The 16480-nt window shown below is 46.2% G+C and overlaps 1 protein-coding gene across 3 annotated transcripts; it reads right to left on the bottom strand.

Moving 5' to 3' along the window:
• Positions 1-276: 276 nt before the first annotated feature.
• Positions 277-14917, bottom strand: Errfi1 (ERBB receptor feedback inhibitor 1). Of its 3 annotated transcripts, none has more exons than XM_015994111.3 (4): positions 14779-14917; positions 3926-4147; positions 3744-3820; positions 277-2886 (listed from the first exon to the last, which is right to left on the bottom strand). In XM_015994111.3, exons 2-4 carry the CDS (start codon positions 4072-4074, stop codon positions 1703-1705), a joined length of 1410 nt encoding a protein of 469 aa, XP_015849597.2. In that variant the 5' UTR covers positions 4075-4147; positions 14779-14917; the 3' UTR covers positions 277-1702. The 3 variants fall into 3 exon arrangements, with proteins under 3 accessions (XP_015849597.2, XP_076421807.1, XP_042128372.2); XM_076565692.1 differs by lacking the exon at positions 14779-14917 and adding an exon at positions 13675-13974; XM_042272438.2 differs by lacking the exon at positions 14779-14917 and adding an exon at positions 13262-13432.
• Between the last annotated feature and the right edge of the window lie 1563 nt (positions 14918-16480).

The raw sequence follows: 16480 nt of genomic DNA, 5'->3' as shown, positions 1-16480 counted from the left end.
CTCCCAGATGCTGAGCTTATGGGCATGTGCTAGCATGCCCAGTTTATGTGCCACTAGGGATCAAATCCAGGGTTTGTGCATGCTAGGCAAGCATTCGAACAACCGAGCCGAGTCCTCAGCCCCCATACATGTGTATAATACCCAAGTAAGTTGCTCAAATTGTCATTTAGAAATCTATAATAAGTTTCAACATGTATTAACTTCAGAGACTCTTCTGTCATGCTTAAAAAATAAGACTAGCAGTTGCTTGAGACATAAGAGTTTAGACAAGACACATTATTAACGGTGTCATAAATAAGTAATATAACTTTATTAAAATGAAAAGACAATATTCAAAATAATGCAACAAAATGAATAAATCCTTTGTCCAATACTGTACACACAGTGCAGAGATCAGTGCATTTTTCTAAAGCATGTTTTAACCTTCATTTAGTTCATACTAAAATACAGTAAGCTTTAAATAGCTCAAATAATGTCATTCAGCAGTTGAAACTGAACAGCTTGTTGGGACATCGCAGCAGAGCCCCTGTGAGCAAGCACCTTCTCTTTGTGCTTATCTGTAGAAGATAAACGCATCAGAGGATACAAAAAACTGAACAAAGCTACGTGTCTCACTGAATCTCGGCAGTGAAGCAGCCCGCCGTGAGTTTGCAAAGCAGGACGATGCTGAAGTGACCTCTGGCGTTAAGACGTTCGGTGCTATTGGTCAGAAGTGTCTCACTCACAAAGCAAACGATCCCAGGAAATACTGACCAGGAACCAGCAACACAAGGCCCGCTTGTGCTGTGCTTGTTAAGTCTCACAACACAAACAGAACACAAACACACCATCCATCCCCACCGTGACTCTCAATCACAGAGCTGACGGCCGCACCTCTAAAACCTGCACCCACACCACAGCCAGCACCGCTCCGTCGCACTTTCTCGAAAGCTTCTTGCTACAACGGGCCATCATTTCAGTGGATGGGGAAAAGCAGGAATAGTGTGGAAAAGTTATTCACCAATTCTGTCAATTTTCAAGATCCAAGACGCACACGGGTGATAATGTGGTCCAGCAACTGCTGTCCTCCTCAACAAGACCCCCCCCCCCCCCCCCCCCAGAGCTGGATGTGTTAGGCCAGAGAATGATTTCAACAAGATGGCAAAGGCCTGGGGTAGAGCACGCCCTGTCCTGTATGGAGAAAACTGCGGTGGGGGTGGGGGGTGGGGTTGGGTGGGGGGGGCGGGCACACAAACTATATAGCAGGGCTCTAACGCCAGGAATCTTTGAACTTTACACACACAATTTATAATTTGATCTAACAATACTGCTGTCTTCCATTTGCTCAATTTTCACACTATCAGGAGCTGTTCCTCCAGCTTGGTTTTAATTATTCTGAATATATATTACTCTAAGATAGTGACTAATTGGTTATCCTGCAGCTATGGTCTATGGTTACACCGCACATTTATACATAGGTATATAATGTAGTCAAATGTAAAAGTCTTCCCATCCTCCCCTGAACTCGAGCACATCTTTATACTTTTTCTCCAACGCTGATCACCAGGGACTCCCAGCGTACAGCGGCGCCTCACGCCTGCTCTGAGCCTTTCTCATTAAGACGGAGTCCGACTGCATTCTGCAGCCTGGTCCATGAACCTCAAATCGGAAAACTGGAAGCCATCTGCTCCATGTAGCTTCCGCTGAGCCATGACCCCCATGGTTATGGAGAAACCACGTACGATAAATGTTTGCGCTTCACATGACTACCCACGTCCGCTTTCACCCTGGAGGCCAGCTTTTCTGTGGCAGAGGCCATACCACAGGCAGCAGGCAGTGGCTGGATCTGGGTGCTGGGGTGCGTTTCTTCTGCCTCCCTAAAATACTTCTCGTACTTGTCTAGGTAGGGCGGTCTCTCAGGTAGTAGGTAATAATGCGTTGAGCTCACCTTCTTCCCATTTTCAATAATGGGCAAGATGCAGGGGGCCTTGCTGGCAGAGCCCTCACTGTTCTGTCTCTGCAGGGCTTTGCTGCTGACGTACTTGGGGTCAGGGGCAAAGCTCTGGGTCGGGGGCATGACCCCGTTGAGGTAAGACGGAAGGCTTTTAGGACTTGGGGTACGGGAGTTACTCCGTGACAAAGGTTCTCTTGGGGGGACTTTGGGAGGCCTGTCTTCATCACTGTATGTGTTGGAGGTCACTTCTGCTGACCACCTTCTGTAGTCTGGCTTCGCCGGCCTAGGAGGTATGGGAACCCTGGGAGGGACCTCAGGCTTATCTTCATCTGAGCTGGGAGAAGCTCGGTGTGTGTAGTTAGATATCCGGATGGCGGGCTTGTTAAATGACCCAGCGGGTCCTGAGTGAGACCTCCTTAATCGGCGATGGCTTTGAGGTGGGGGAGGATTCGGATCAGGAACAACTCTGTTCTGCTCAGATGCACAGCTGAGATCTGCTACAGAAACAGTTGGGGTGTCAAAATATGCATAGTTTATCTGTCCGCACCCACGGAAGCTTCGCCTGCCAGGAACATCATACTTGAAATCAGAAGGTGCACAGTCTTCTAGAAGGAAGTCTGTGTCTGAGCTGGTTAGAAATTCGACCTCACAGTCGGCCTCATCCAGAGAGAGGTCTTCAGAGATGGGCAATGGTGGGAGCGGCCGAGAGCTACGATCACACAGAGCTGTGCAGGGGAACGGGGAAGGGCAGGTCCTGACAGGGGTAAGTGGAGGTGTGGATGTGCAGCCCCCATTCACTGAGAGTTTCTTAAAACCATACACAACTTGATCCTCTTCACGCTGTCCCAGGCTGCCACTTGGGGGAATAATAAGAGGGGGCAAGCTTGACTTTGGAGACGGACCACAGTCTGCAAAGAAGTGGCCACTCACTGGAGCAGGCCGCGAAGCACAGCCTGAAAGGAACGGAGACACTCATCAAAAGCAGGGCTACTTCCTCTGTCCTTCACCCCACGAGAGCGCCCAGGACCTGAGCTCCAGCTCCCTACCCACGTCAGGGAAACACCTGACTACTGTAACCCTGAGGACACCATGCAAGCACCACAGGTCTAATTAGAGCCAGAGTAGGTGAACACACGTGATCTGGTTCAAAGAACAAATTATCTCGGCCATCTCCCTTGGACATGTGCTCGGCATACACCCACACGTCCCAGGCAAGTTTTGTGACGTGTGCAAAATTCACAGAAGATGAACAGTGTATAATTTACACGAGTACCATGCTACACCAGGCTTGCCACTTAAGACGTGCGACAATACAAGGCATGCCAGGCATGAGTGAGATAAGGCGAGGTGAGGTCCTTCCTGCCAGCATATCGTAATTGAATGAATGGACTCGCTTGCAATGCATTCACCTGATAAGAAGCTCTTGACAAAAATCTAAGGAACATAATGTTCACATTAAAACACTGCAGTTTTCTAAGTCTGATTACCATGTGTACTACTTGCACCGATTGCTTTTACATGCGCGTTAACACTAGGAATACACAAGACATAATGTCCAGGGTTGTTTAAAGTCAAGTCTGCATCATCCCCAAGAGCCAATTAATTCCTAATTTAGAAAATCCCGTTTCCACCGTTCTCTTTAGAATCAGTAACTTGGGGTACAGGTAGTGAAGCAGCATCTGTCACTAGGTGTCACTGTTGTTGGAAATCGCCTAGGTGTCCTCCTCTAGAACACACTGCTTGAGGACAAGGCAAAGCTAATCAGACTGCCTCCCGCTCCATGCGCTACTCCGAAGACTTCCATACATACCAAGAGCTGTTAGGTGCTCCTGAGCAGGGGAGTTCAGACTGTAGGCCATGGTTATTGGATCAATGTTTAGAAAGTTACTGAAAGCAAAGGAAAACAGCATGGTCATGAGTGAGCAATCCCATCTTGTGTGGCTGTAGCTCAGGAATGCACACAGCACGGACGGGGGCTCCCTCCTGACTTACTTCTCAAACTCCCTGCCGCTGCCGCCGCCGCCGCCGCCGCCGCCGCCCCAGCAGCTCCTCCTAGGCCCCAAGGCTTGGCCATTATGCAGAAATCCAGTTTTTAATGGGACTTGAATATCCTGAGCAGCAGCAACTCCTGCAGTTGACATGGTGCCTTACTCTGGGACGTCTCCAAACTTGGGAAGCCCACGGGTTTCTAAGTCAACCAGTAGCTTTCATTCCCTGGGGAAATCAAGAAGAAATAAGAGAACAGTCAAAATAATTCGGAAATAGCATAGTCTATACTGCAGCATAAGTAGGCTAATATTCGAGATGGAGGGGAGGTGGAAAAATTTGGTTACAGACCTTCTAGTTCTTCTCATGAGGACACTTAAAATGTAGACAGCAAAATAATTTTTACTTTTTCTAAACACTAACCTGACGCTTGAAACGTTTTTTCATAGAATGAGAAAGAATCCATTTCCAGAAAAGTCAACCCTTGCTACAGAGCTTACCAGGTGCAGAGCAAAGGACAGTCGCTTTCCAAAGCACACAACCCTCCTGCAGCCCACCAAACCGACCTTCTACGGCACGGCTGGACCAGGCAGGAAGCACAGTAGATCCCACCCACCTTCCAAGCCAAAAAAGGAAGTTTAAGCCAGGCAGGGTGGTGTGCGGCTGTAATCCCAGTACGTGGGAGATGGAAGCGGGGATGGTAGGTTCGAGGCCAGCTTACATAGCAAGACCTTGCCTTGCCCTCCCCCACCCCAGGGAAAAAATAAGTAATTTTAGAAGGTACTGTTTCCCATGCTGAGCTAGCAATCACTAGTGCCCACACTCAAGAGATTCTCCACCTACCTGCCCCATAGCCTAACATTTATTTGGACTCTATTTCAGAGTTGGTCACAGAAGACATATTCTCCAGTTATTACTTGCTCAAGAAGATAGTCATATATGAAGATACTAATTTCTATTATCTTGTAAAAATCAAGTTCTGCAAGATTCCCAGCTTCAGTGTCCTGTGGATAGCTTCCTCCCTCCCTTTCAAAGATAAACACTTCAGGGACATTCTTTGTATTCTCCTTTGTGAGATACCCAGTAATTCATGTTCTGCTCCCCGTAAGGCATGGATAACAAAGGCAAAATACAGTTCTTCACCTCCTCAACTTTAGAACTCCCCCTTTATCGGATGTTACAGGGCTGAAGGCCCCACACGTCTGTTCCTATTTTACTTTTTTACGGTGCAGAACCCTGCCGATACTGAAAAGCACCAACCTCTGCTGTCTGCGGATAGTCATGTGCACTTAGCAAGCTTGGCTTTTCTCCTTTATAGACAGCAGGATGTTATCTGTCGACTGCCCAGAACACAGGCCCCTTTGAGATCTCCACACATTGTCTACACCATTCTGCCATTAAATATTTGCATACCTACCAAGTGCTAACACTGTAGGCTGAGGATGAGACTGGGAAGCATCTGCTGGCTGGAGAGGCACCACAGACGCTTCCTTATTATTATTACTATTGCTCAGCAACTAAACAGCCATTGTTTACAAATCTCAGGCCTAATGCTAGGACTTCGGAACAAGTGGCTGTGTGTCCTCACTACCTTCCTCACAGGTACCCGGCTCAACAAGCGAATGTTCACTGAATATAAACCATAGGGAAGGCATGAGGGGTTTGTTTGCTTTTTTAAGCTAATGATCTAGAAAAAATACTCCACAGATGTTTACAAAGCCAGTTGTTTCGATGACTGAGGCAGTGATTTTATGACAGGCTTACAATATTATTTCAAAGAGTCAACCTTATTTTTTTTAAACCAGTCTCTCAAAGATACATGACAAAAAAAAAAAAAGATCTGTCACTTAAAAACCCTCATTTAATGGGAGGGCTTTGAGTCTTGTTTTTAGATTACTGAAATGAAGCAGATGTGTTATTTACCATAAAGTAATAATTTAAAAAACACACTTTTAAAAAGGCTAGCCTCTCCCTGTGCGTGCTTAGCCAGGGCTTATCAAGCCTTTTCTAAACAGCACTGACAGACTACCGGGAAAGGGTCTGTGTGTGAAAATGAAAGGCGAGAGGGGAGGAAGAACGTGGTTGTTACGTAGTCGGAAAGCACACGTCTGAAGACTGTTCACCCCGATCACAGGACAAGGCTGCGGGGTTCTGAAGGCCCAGCCCCCACCTGTGGCAAGCCAACCAGTACTACTAGTAATTACTGTGTCGGCCTCCTAATGCATCTACATCTTAGCTTTCAACAGAATGATTGTGTAATGATCGCCTCTGCTCCAGCTGCCTTGGAATCCTAAACTTACATTTCAGTAGTCACTTAAAATTATTTATGTGTTCTAGAAAAAGTTATTTTTTATTCATTGTTTCCATCACCTCCTTGTTAGCTTTCTTAAGGAAAAAAAAATTTTTTTAGTATAAAAAGAATTGTGTTCACTAAGCCAGCTCACTTCTGACCACAATAGTGTCTTTGTGTATTCATAGAAGGTGACCTGCCTCTAAATTTCAATGGGGAATTGTGAATGGGCCATGTTATGAAACTATCCGAACTTCCTACTTGCTTGCATGGCAGACGCAAGGAGAGCAATATAACTGTGTTCTCGTCCTTTGGAAAATAACTTCAGGCTGTACAACCCCAAAGAGCAACATGCCACAGGTTTAAGGTTTAGATACACACACTCTCTCTCCAGATTTGAAACTAAGGTTAGAAAACCACTTGAAAGAAAATCTTCTACCTCTCTTTAAAAAAAAAAACAAAAAACAAAAAACCAAAAAAACAAACCAGTATCAGGCTGTATATTCCTGGTGAGGGCAGAGAAATGAACCTGCAAATTTAAGCTGATAAACAGAGCAACACATACTGCTCAGGTGAGATCTGACTAACGCTACAAGGTTTTAAATTTTACTCAAGTCCTTCTAACTGCAGAGCTGGCTCTACCTTCCAAACCATGAAGAAAATAACTGCAAAATAGGTATGAATATCAATACCTCAAAATACAAGATGATATCCCGCTAGGAAAAATGCAAGAACAGCAAAGTGAAAATTGATTCAGGTAGCACAGTACAGACCAGGACCTAAATAACCTTGGGCATGATATAACTTATACAATCATGAAGTAATTTTAATACTCTTAGTGAGGCAAAATGCAGTTAAATACCAATACCTCATTTCTGTTAGTAGCCTTTTTTTTTTATTTTTAAGATTTTACTCTTAAAAACATTTAATTCATTTCTATGGCTTCAACTCCACAGATAGTTCCTAAACAGGTAAGTGCAACCTGGCTTCAACTTTGCATTTCTTACTGTCTGGTGATTATCTTTCCACTTGGATGGGCCTCTGGCATCTTACAGGCTCTGAACGCAATTCCTTCTCTTAACTCACCCCCCCCCCCCCCGCCCCCTTTCTGGTCGAGGAGGATCACATTTCCTGAGGTGACACCGTGAGCCTGAGTCTCCACTGCCAACCTCCACACAGTCTTCACTTTCTCAAGCCTCTCTTCCCCTCACTGGCTCCAGGGGGCCTCCAGTCTGAAAATACTTAAACCATACTACAACCAACAGGATCAGATCAATATTCCTCGACTGCCACCCCAAAAAGAAACCATAAAAGCTCTAAAGACCCCCACAAAGAGGCCTTACCTAGCCCACCCTTTCCAGCTCTCACTTGCTCGTCCTCCAGCCCTGAAGACTCACTCTTCTGCTGGGCTCCCTCAACAAGCCCGTCCTCCCCTTTTATTGAAAGCCAGAGCGACATCTCTCTGTTCCTAGCTATCCTGTGCTATGCCCAGGCTCCCCTCCTACCCTTCAAATCCAGGACTGGTGCCTGACACTTCCCCCTGTAGGTTGTGGCATATTTACTTTAATAAATATTAAGTGAACACTGAGAAAGCAGCCACCTCATACTTTAAAATATAATTACACGAGATCTTCCTCAGGCTAAAAAGAGGAGCTAAGGGGAAAAGCACAAAAATTTGTTATGGGATCCACTTAAGTATTACTAGAGGGCTGAGATGGCCCAATAATAATCTAACACATGTAGAATATCCTAAATTCACTTCCCAAATCCAAAGTGGGCAGTATGTAGGCTGAGTAAAAAGTCTAGGCATCAATGGCGGCTAGCATGGCTCTCTTCTCTAAATGGCTTGTCAGGATGTACTTAAAGCAGTGAAAACAAACTGTACTTTTTTTACATACTATTCCTGTGGGACTGTAGTCCATCTACCTTGCTTTTGTTGCTACTCTGTTACTTTCTTAAAAAAAAAAAAAAGTCACGTTATACCAAAACAGCACATTGCACGTGGCTTTCTATGAACTCACAGGCCTTTATCTTGAAAATACTCACTTTGACACTGCTTTAACACACAAAGCCAGGCTACCTTAAGGCAGTAACCTAGATACGCTTACCTTGCTTTGAGATCTCACTAACACATCTCAGGAGCAATCCATGAGAGGAGGAGAGGAGGAGGGGCACATTTTTGTCTTACAACTCATCCAGTTCTGCCCAGTGCTTCCTTATTTAAGAGTGTGATGTAATTTCCTTCTTTCAATCTGGTTCTAGAACCTGATTTATGTTTCTTCACAATGATAATTGGTCTTTTCAGCTGCATTTAACAATTACCTACCTAACCAGGGAAGGCATAACGTAACTACAAAGCCAAAATTCATCAGAAGAAACTGATTAGAAACTTGGTACATGCTATGACTTTTGAGCCTCCCCAAATATACCCCTGTCTATGCTCGTTTAAAAAAAGTCTGATCACCTTTGGGAGAAAATGGAAATCAGTTTTATTGGCTGTTTTGTGGATTTTTATTAATAATCGGAGGAAAACCACTTAACATCTACCTGCATGCTCAGCACTACTTAGCTATGCAGGAGGCTCTAAAATCATAGAACAGGTCACACCTGTAGTCCCTTGGCTGTTAAGAGTGGCCATGCATCTTCCTGGATGGGCAGGAGGCACAAAGACAACCGTCGAGTCAAGCAGACACCGCAGCCCGCACCCATGTACTGAAGGCAAATGGGCAGCAGTCTGCACAGCTACTTCAGTCTGCACAGCTACTTCAGCCTGCACAGCTACTTCAGTCTGCACAGCTACTTCAGCCTGCACAGCTACTTCAGCCTGCACAGCTACTTCAGTCTGCACAGCTACTTCAGTCTGCACAGCTACTTCAGTCTGCACAGCTACTTCAGTCTGCACAGCTACTGCAGCCTGCACAGCTACTTCAGAACACAGGCCTGAAGTAAAAGGCTGTTAGGTTTCATTTCAGAAGCTATGATTTGGGGATAGGGAAAGACAGGAGGCAAGTTAAGAAAATTTTGTTATATGCTTCCGTGAAAACCAGGCAGAAATGGCCTCTCTATTAGATGCATCAATAACTTTTAAAGTAAAATGAACTATGATACTCATGCATAGAATCAATTAAAATGTGACAGCTTCAACAAATATTAAAATGCTGTTCAAAAGGATGAAATGAAAATGAAGATTTGTGTGTTTTCAACTGCATCCCTCAGAGGGCTTTAAATGTACCCCTACACATTCTGGTCCACTCGCACATGGTGAAAATGAAGGCAACAAGGAAAATAATTGATATTTAGACTGTCAAAATAAAAAAATCAAAGGCTAGAACTTCTTCAGAAAGTTCCTAGCTAAGTATTTTACGACATAGTAAGCTAACAACCCCCCATTCGTTCATCTACCACAATCAATAGCTGTAATTCGGTCCGTCTCTCAGCCATGTACTGTTTTGCCATCGGTACTTTTCCTACAGAGCACAACAATCAACAGTCATCCACAAAGAGGTGAGCACACACAGGATGGAGACTATTCCTTTCTGACATAAGCAATAAATACACTGTACCTGTGAAAGACCTGGAGTCTGTTGTAATCTTAATGACAATGAGCACAATAGTCTAATGATGGGAAGTGAGCCTTTAAAACTTCAAGTTTATTTAACAAGCATTTAAATCACCCAATGGGCAACTCCAGATTGTTAAAACTAACACATAGGTGTTAATAATAAGTAACATTCATAGGACACTGTCTGTCAGGAAGCCTTTTCGGGGTTCTGTCCTTGCACCAACCCCGTAGGTACCGGAGGGTTACCATTATTACTACTCTCAATTACAGTTGAGGAGCTTCTGGAACTTGATCCATCTCAGATCTGATGAGCCACAGTAACGCCAAGGCTTACTCCAGGAAACCTTGCCTCAAAGTTCAGTCTCTTGATCATATCACAGCCTCTCTTCTAGTCCGCCAGGATATTCAACTGATGGGCTAAAATGCTTAAGATACACAGTTGATTTCTATGGGCAAGGTGGATACATTTTTGGAGGGATTATATTTGGTAACTATTTCCTTGGGTAACTAACCTGTAGCCTATGAACGCTCCCATTTCACTTCCTCAAATTTCCCTATTAAAAAGTCACCAATTATCTATTTGGCCTAGATATCTAAACTGGGCAGATCAAGGCATAAATTAACCTTCTGACCACTTAAAATACTTCTTTTGATGGTCTTTATCTTTCCTCTTACACTGATGCCCCACAATGGTTCTGTTGTACATAGTATCTAATGTGACATATATTTGTCCTTACTTGTAAAAGGGTTACTACATGGATCCAATAGGCTTCCTTTTAATACTCTCATAGCATGGATCCCAATATAACTTGGTTCTATCATAAAACCTGGAATTCAGTAACAGAATTCTCTTATCTGTAAAGCACTCTACAAATTACAAAGCACTTTCTTACACACTACCTCACTTGATCCCTACAACATCCCTCTAAGAAGAGGCAGGGATTATAATCTCCATTCTGCTAATGAGGAATGCAGTTGAGTGAAACATCCTGCTCTGGGCAAAAAGGCCATCTGGGCTATTCCGTGCTGTAGGCTGGCCAGCATTTTCCTCGCCACACTCCCACCACCTCTCCCTTCTGTGGAGCCATCATTTTAGGCGGCAGCCTTGCTTCTTCTAACACCCTTGCTCACCTAAAGGGATGGTACCATACAAAGGAGGGATAGTTAAGACCTCCACGTTAGCTAACTGCAAAGACAGGAACGGGCACTCAACTTTCTTCAGGTCAGATTCTTAAGAGAACAAACATTAGTTCTTTTCACAAATGCATACTGAATGCTTCTTCTGGACTAGATACTACTTTAGATGAAGAAAAATGGCTGCTGCCTGATGAAACCCTCTATCTAATGAGGAGGGGGATAATAAACTTCAGAGGGTGATATCTTGTGACAAGATAAGGAGGCAGGTGGTCAGAGGAGGCCTCACTAGACAGCTGACTTCAGAACTGATGTCTTAAAGGACAGGGAAGGGACAGCCATGGAATGATGAGGTAGGAGAAGCACCTTCCATGTGGAGTAAAACTCTGTAACTAGCCAAGTTTTTTCTTGTCTATGGGTTGTTAATAAGAGCTTTCGAACAGTAACTTCTAGTCCTAACTACCATTCTATTTAAAACTGAAAAGACCTCTAATTCCAGATTGTAAAGGTATCATTCACTGAGGCCTGAAAGACTAGCCATTTTGCAAGACCCTGCCCCCAACTGTATATTATCAAATGGACTAAACTGTCAATGAAGACTACAAATCTCACCTCTTGAAGTTTGAATCCCACACTAACTTTTCTCTCAACACCAGTCTTGTTAAGTTACTAATTTACATTTTGGACTCTGAAGTTCACCAGTTTTATCCACATTTATCAAGTTTAAACTGTGTGAATGTCAGAATGCCACAATTGAATTGTGCTTATCTAGTGAGTTATTATTCATTAGCTTTCATAAAGCATGGCCAGCACCTGCAAAGGCTGTTATGTGCATCCTGATGATGAGGTACCAGTTTGTATTTATGGAGATTAGGAGTGGAGTTGTTTCTCTGCAGAGGGAGCCAACGACATTCAAATTCCAGGAATCGTCCTGGGCACCACCTTTCCCCTCCTCTGCTCTCTTTAAAGCAACCTGATGGTATGCTGACAATCAGGTCAGCGGCAAGCATGGTAGATTGCACCTGTAATTTAGGGAACTTGCTTTTAAAAGCTACAATTAGTATGAGCAGAAAGGCAGCATTATCTAGTACAACTTCGGAGAAGTGGCAATAAAGAGTTTCATTAAAAAAAAAAACCCACAAGACTACAACATAATTAAGTCACACAAATGGCTCAAAAGTATCTATTGTGAACTCAAAGTAGGAAATCCAACTCGTTAAAAATCAGTAATTCTACCTCTCAAAAATATGAGTACTTCAGACATTTTGTAACAGCCATTAAAAAAGAACAACAGATTTTCTTTCCAAACCTTATCAGTGCCTGGGTCAATCCTGATGAGCCTTCATGCATTTATTTATCAACATCAACTATGTGCAAGGCTGTGTAAAAGAAAAGCTATTCAAGGCAGAGTGCCTGCCCTTAAAGAGTTTATCATCTAATTTATTTGCCAAGATAGAAATCTACAGTTCAAGATTTTTACCACTTATTAGCAAATGTCCACTAGAACAGGTGAGGATGTGGAGGCCATGATAAAATCAAGTCCCTGTTAAAAAAAAAACTTCATGTATTTCCTTTCAAACCTCCTAATATCCAGAAAGGGATGGACTGATAAGAATCAGCCATAATTAACAGGTTAGTAAGAAACCAGCTTATTATTTTTGTCTTTATAAAATTTGCCCTTTTGCTGATATAGGTATTCAGACTATCTTTGGTCTCTTACTTAAGCAAAATCTTTCTTAAAACTCCGTAATTGCATACATGTTTTAAGAAAGGTTTTTTAAAAAGCAAGAGCAGACAGAGTGAACTCCGACGTTCCAGTCTCAGCAGATGCAGGCCCTCTACACCAGTACAGACAGACTTAAGGAAGTTTAAAACTGGAGAACCCTTTTTTTTTTTTCAAGAGGTTTAAAAAAAAAAAAAAGGCAATTTATACCTCACCTTTCTTCACCCCTGACAGTTGCCTGGAAACCAGTCCTGCCCTACCTGTGTTGCAGGTGTGCCTCCCGTCACATCTCTTTTAAAGCTACAGTCTCTATTCTTACTACACTTAAGTTTATGACTAACAATCTATTCACATTTTTATCAGGTAGGAGACCGGTTTCTTTCAAGCAATGATGAAATCCTAATAAAGACTGAGGAAGCACCCATCCAGCACCACCAATCACGGCTAATCTGAACAAAGATACGACATACATATAAATACACGATATTGCCAAGGAGCCTTTGCGATTGAACAGTTCATTCTGCTGTTTCATTCCTTCTGTACAATTTAATTCATTTAAGGCAAAGAATCACGTTCCTGGGGAGGAAAAGGCCACGGAAGAACTCGGATGAATTAAATAAAAAAGGCAATGACCTTTGTGGCCGAGTCGGACTGCGACTCAGAACTGGTACCAACCGGGGACTAGCCATCTCCGAGCCCGCAGCAGCGTCCCGCTGGAGCTTTCCGGGCCGGACGGACGGGTGCGCGGGGTGAGAGGGAAGATGGAGGGGGTCCCAGCCTCCCCGCAGCATGCCCCGGCCGCAGCAGACCCTGCAGCCGCCGCTCCGGAGCCCCGGGCTGTGGAGACGTGTCGTGAGCGCGCCGGTGCATGGCCCCGGCGGGAAGCCGAGAGCGCCCGCGGCCCGCGGCTCCTCACTCACGCGCCCCGGCCCATCCCGCGCACCTCCGCTGGAAGCAGCGCCGCCGCCGCCGGTCCAGCCCGCCCGCCCGCCCGCCCGCCCGCACCCCGTGTCCCGCGGCTCCCCGACACCCGCCAGGCCCCTTACCCCAGGGGAGCGGGGCCCCGCGGCGCCCTCCCGCGCATGTCCGTTCCGGCTGGCTCAGCGCCGCGGGCTCAGGGGCCCGAGCATCGCGCAGGCGCCTCGCCGCTCTCTCGCCTTCTCTTTCTCTCTCTTTGCTCACTCGCAGGCTTGCTAGTGCTTTCGCTCGCCCGTGCTTTCGCTCGCTCGCACACTACACAGCTCACACTCCCCGCCTTGCACTCGGCCGCCGCCGCAGCCGCCGCCGCGGCCGCCGCCCGTATATATAGGATGAGCCGACAGCGTGACGTCGACGCTCACTGCCCCGCCTCCCCCGGGCGGCCAATCCGGGTGGCCGGCTGCTTAAAGGGGCAATGCCGCGACGAAAGCGTTCGTGTGGGGCCCGCCAGGCGTCGCTGGCCGCCTCGTCTCCCGAGGGGACGTTTCTGTCTGGGCTGCGGCTGTGCGAGCCGCCGAGCGCCCAAGGCCTGAGCCTTCCCCAGAAGGCTGCGAGCAGCCCTGTTTCCTGCCCCTGGGGGAGGAATGGCGCTGAGGTGCGCTCGGGCCGAGGAAGACCCCGGGGTAGGGAGGGGCGTGGGACGCAGGGGGCACCCGGAGGGGCAGCGAGGGAGAGGTGAGGGGTGGCAAGGAGAGAGATGAGGAATGGAGAGGGACGGTGGGGGTGACGAGAGGCGGTGGAGGACGGCTGGGCACCGCAGCCGGGGAGGGAGGTGGAGGACGAGGAAGGACGGGGCCGAGCCCGGGGGGCAGGGAGGGATGGCGGAGGCGGTGCGACCCCCGGGTCCTGCAGGGGATGGGGTGTGGGACCGCAGCCAGGGACAGGGCCTGGCCGAGGACACCGAGGGATGGAGGGGCAGGGGCGAGCAGGGCGAGCCACTGCGGAGAACTGTGACGATTAATGCGGGCACTTAAAGGGCAGTGTGGGCGAGTGAGGGACAGGGTAGGAAGGTGAGAGACCGCACGACAGGGAGAGGCCGCCGGGGCGACGGCCACGCTCTGTGGGCAGGATCAGGGAGGCCTCCCTCCAGACTCCCCTGCCCCTGGCCTGCGGCAAAGCCAGGCTGATCTTGGGCGCCTCCCTCACACCTGCCCCCAGCCCTCTTGGTTTACCTGTCCAGCTCGTACTGTGCTCCGCGTCTCTTGGCCCCAGGGTGGCCGCTGATGCCCAAGGACAAAACGCCATCAAGTCTGGAGGGAGGAGGTTTCTTGGGGCAGAAATCCGGTGATGCAACTTAGGTTTATAGTTTAACCGTAAAATAAATAATACAACGATAAACCAAGAGTAGTTAAAGAAAAAAGGCAAACAGACTGAAGCCCTCCAGTTTGAACTAGTACGGATTTCCCTAATGGTGTTCCCGAGAGAAGAGGCCACGGACCCGTGGCTGACCTCTGGTCTGCACAGAGCCCTCTTGCACTTCAGCAAGAATGCCTGATAGTTATATGCTCAGCACTACCTAATTGGGCCAGTTTAACATATGGAATGAGGCTCTGGCCTCGTTAGCTGGTTAACTATTAACTTTGTGCCCCACGGAATGATTTGCCTTTTCCAGTATTGACTTGCATTCTTTTTAATTTAACTCAAAGGCCTGATTTTAAATTCACGGCCTCAAACACCAGATTTTAAGAAAGAAAAGAAAAATCTCAAGTATCCCTTTGCCTGTTTATTCTCAGGGGCAGGCTGACCAAGTGCTAGCAGTCTGCTCTCCTGGTTGCTCCTACTGGTCTCCTGGGGCTGGTGGCTCTAAAGGTTCAAATCTCCCATCCTTTTATTGCCTTTCACATAGTAAACATTTTAACCTTATGGATCTTAGTCATTGCCAAATTAACTAGATGTTTATTATTTACTTGCTTATTTAGGTTTTGGTGGGTTTTGAGACAGTTTACTCTGTAGCCCAAGCTGGCCTAGAACTCACTGTATAGCTCAGGTTAACCTCAAATGCCATGATCCTTCAGCCTCCAGAATGTTGAGATTTACAGGCGGCAGAAGTCACTACACGCAACTTGACTAGGCTTTGAAAGTCACACATGCCCCTCACCTTTCATATTCAGGGTGTACCCATATGCTCTGTGCCCCCCTCTCTCTCCTTCCTCTCCCCTTACCCCTCTCTGTATGTGTGTGTGTGTGTGTGTGTGTGTGTGTGTGTGTGTGTGTGTGTGTGTGTGTGTTTAAAAGATCTGCCTGAGAGCAGCTTCTCAGGCCTCCCAGTGCAGAGTTTACTGAATGGGGACGTCAGTGAGGTCCAGTTTCCTCCCAAAAGAACGCTGGCTACTCTATTTCTGGTGACCACAATACAGCTGTAATTTGTGCTGTAGCCTATTGGTGTGCTTTTATATCCCCTATTCATAAAACAGTGATAATCACCAGAGCAACCCTGGAACACACCCCTTCTGTGGAGAAAGACGGCCAACAGGATACATCTACCCTTGTGAGCTGTGGGATGTGCTAATGTTTTGGTAAATTATATTTAAAAAAGTCACAAAATAGTTTTAGTAATATATGACTTATCTGGTTTTTCTCTTCAGATCTACTTTAAACTTGCAAAATAAACATTTAGCTTACACATTTTTTGGGGAAAGTAATTAGAACTTCGATCTCACTGACCTTAGATCATAATTACTCATATTAATGGAGCTTTCTCAGCTGTGGAGGAATTATGTGAGAAAACTTATGCTCTACAGGCTGCTTAATAATAGTTAGAATAATGTTGATATGCCAAACAATGTAGACTAGTGTAAGAAGAGTTTGAGGTGAGAACACTGAGCCACGTGGAGTGATTCTGGTCTGCGGATCACTTGCTGTTCATTGACTTTA

The sequence above is a fragment of the Peromyscus maniculatus genome, chromosome 2 (assembly GCF_049852395.1).
Source record: "Peromyscus maniculatus bairdii isolate BWxNUB_F1_BW_parent chromosome 2, HU_Pman_BW_mat_3.1, whole genome shotgun sequence".
Lineage (NCBI taxonomy): Eukaryota > Metazoa > Chordata > Mammalia > Rodentia > Cricetidae > Peromyscus > Peromyscus maniculatus.
This window is presented reverse-complemented; position numbering and strand designations above follow the sequence as displayed.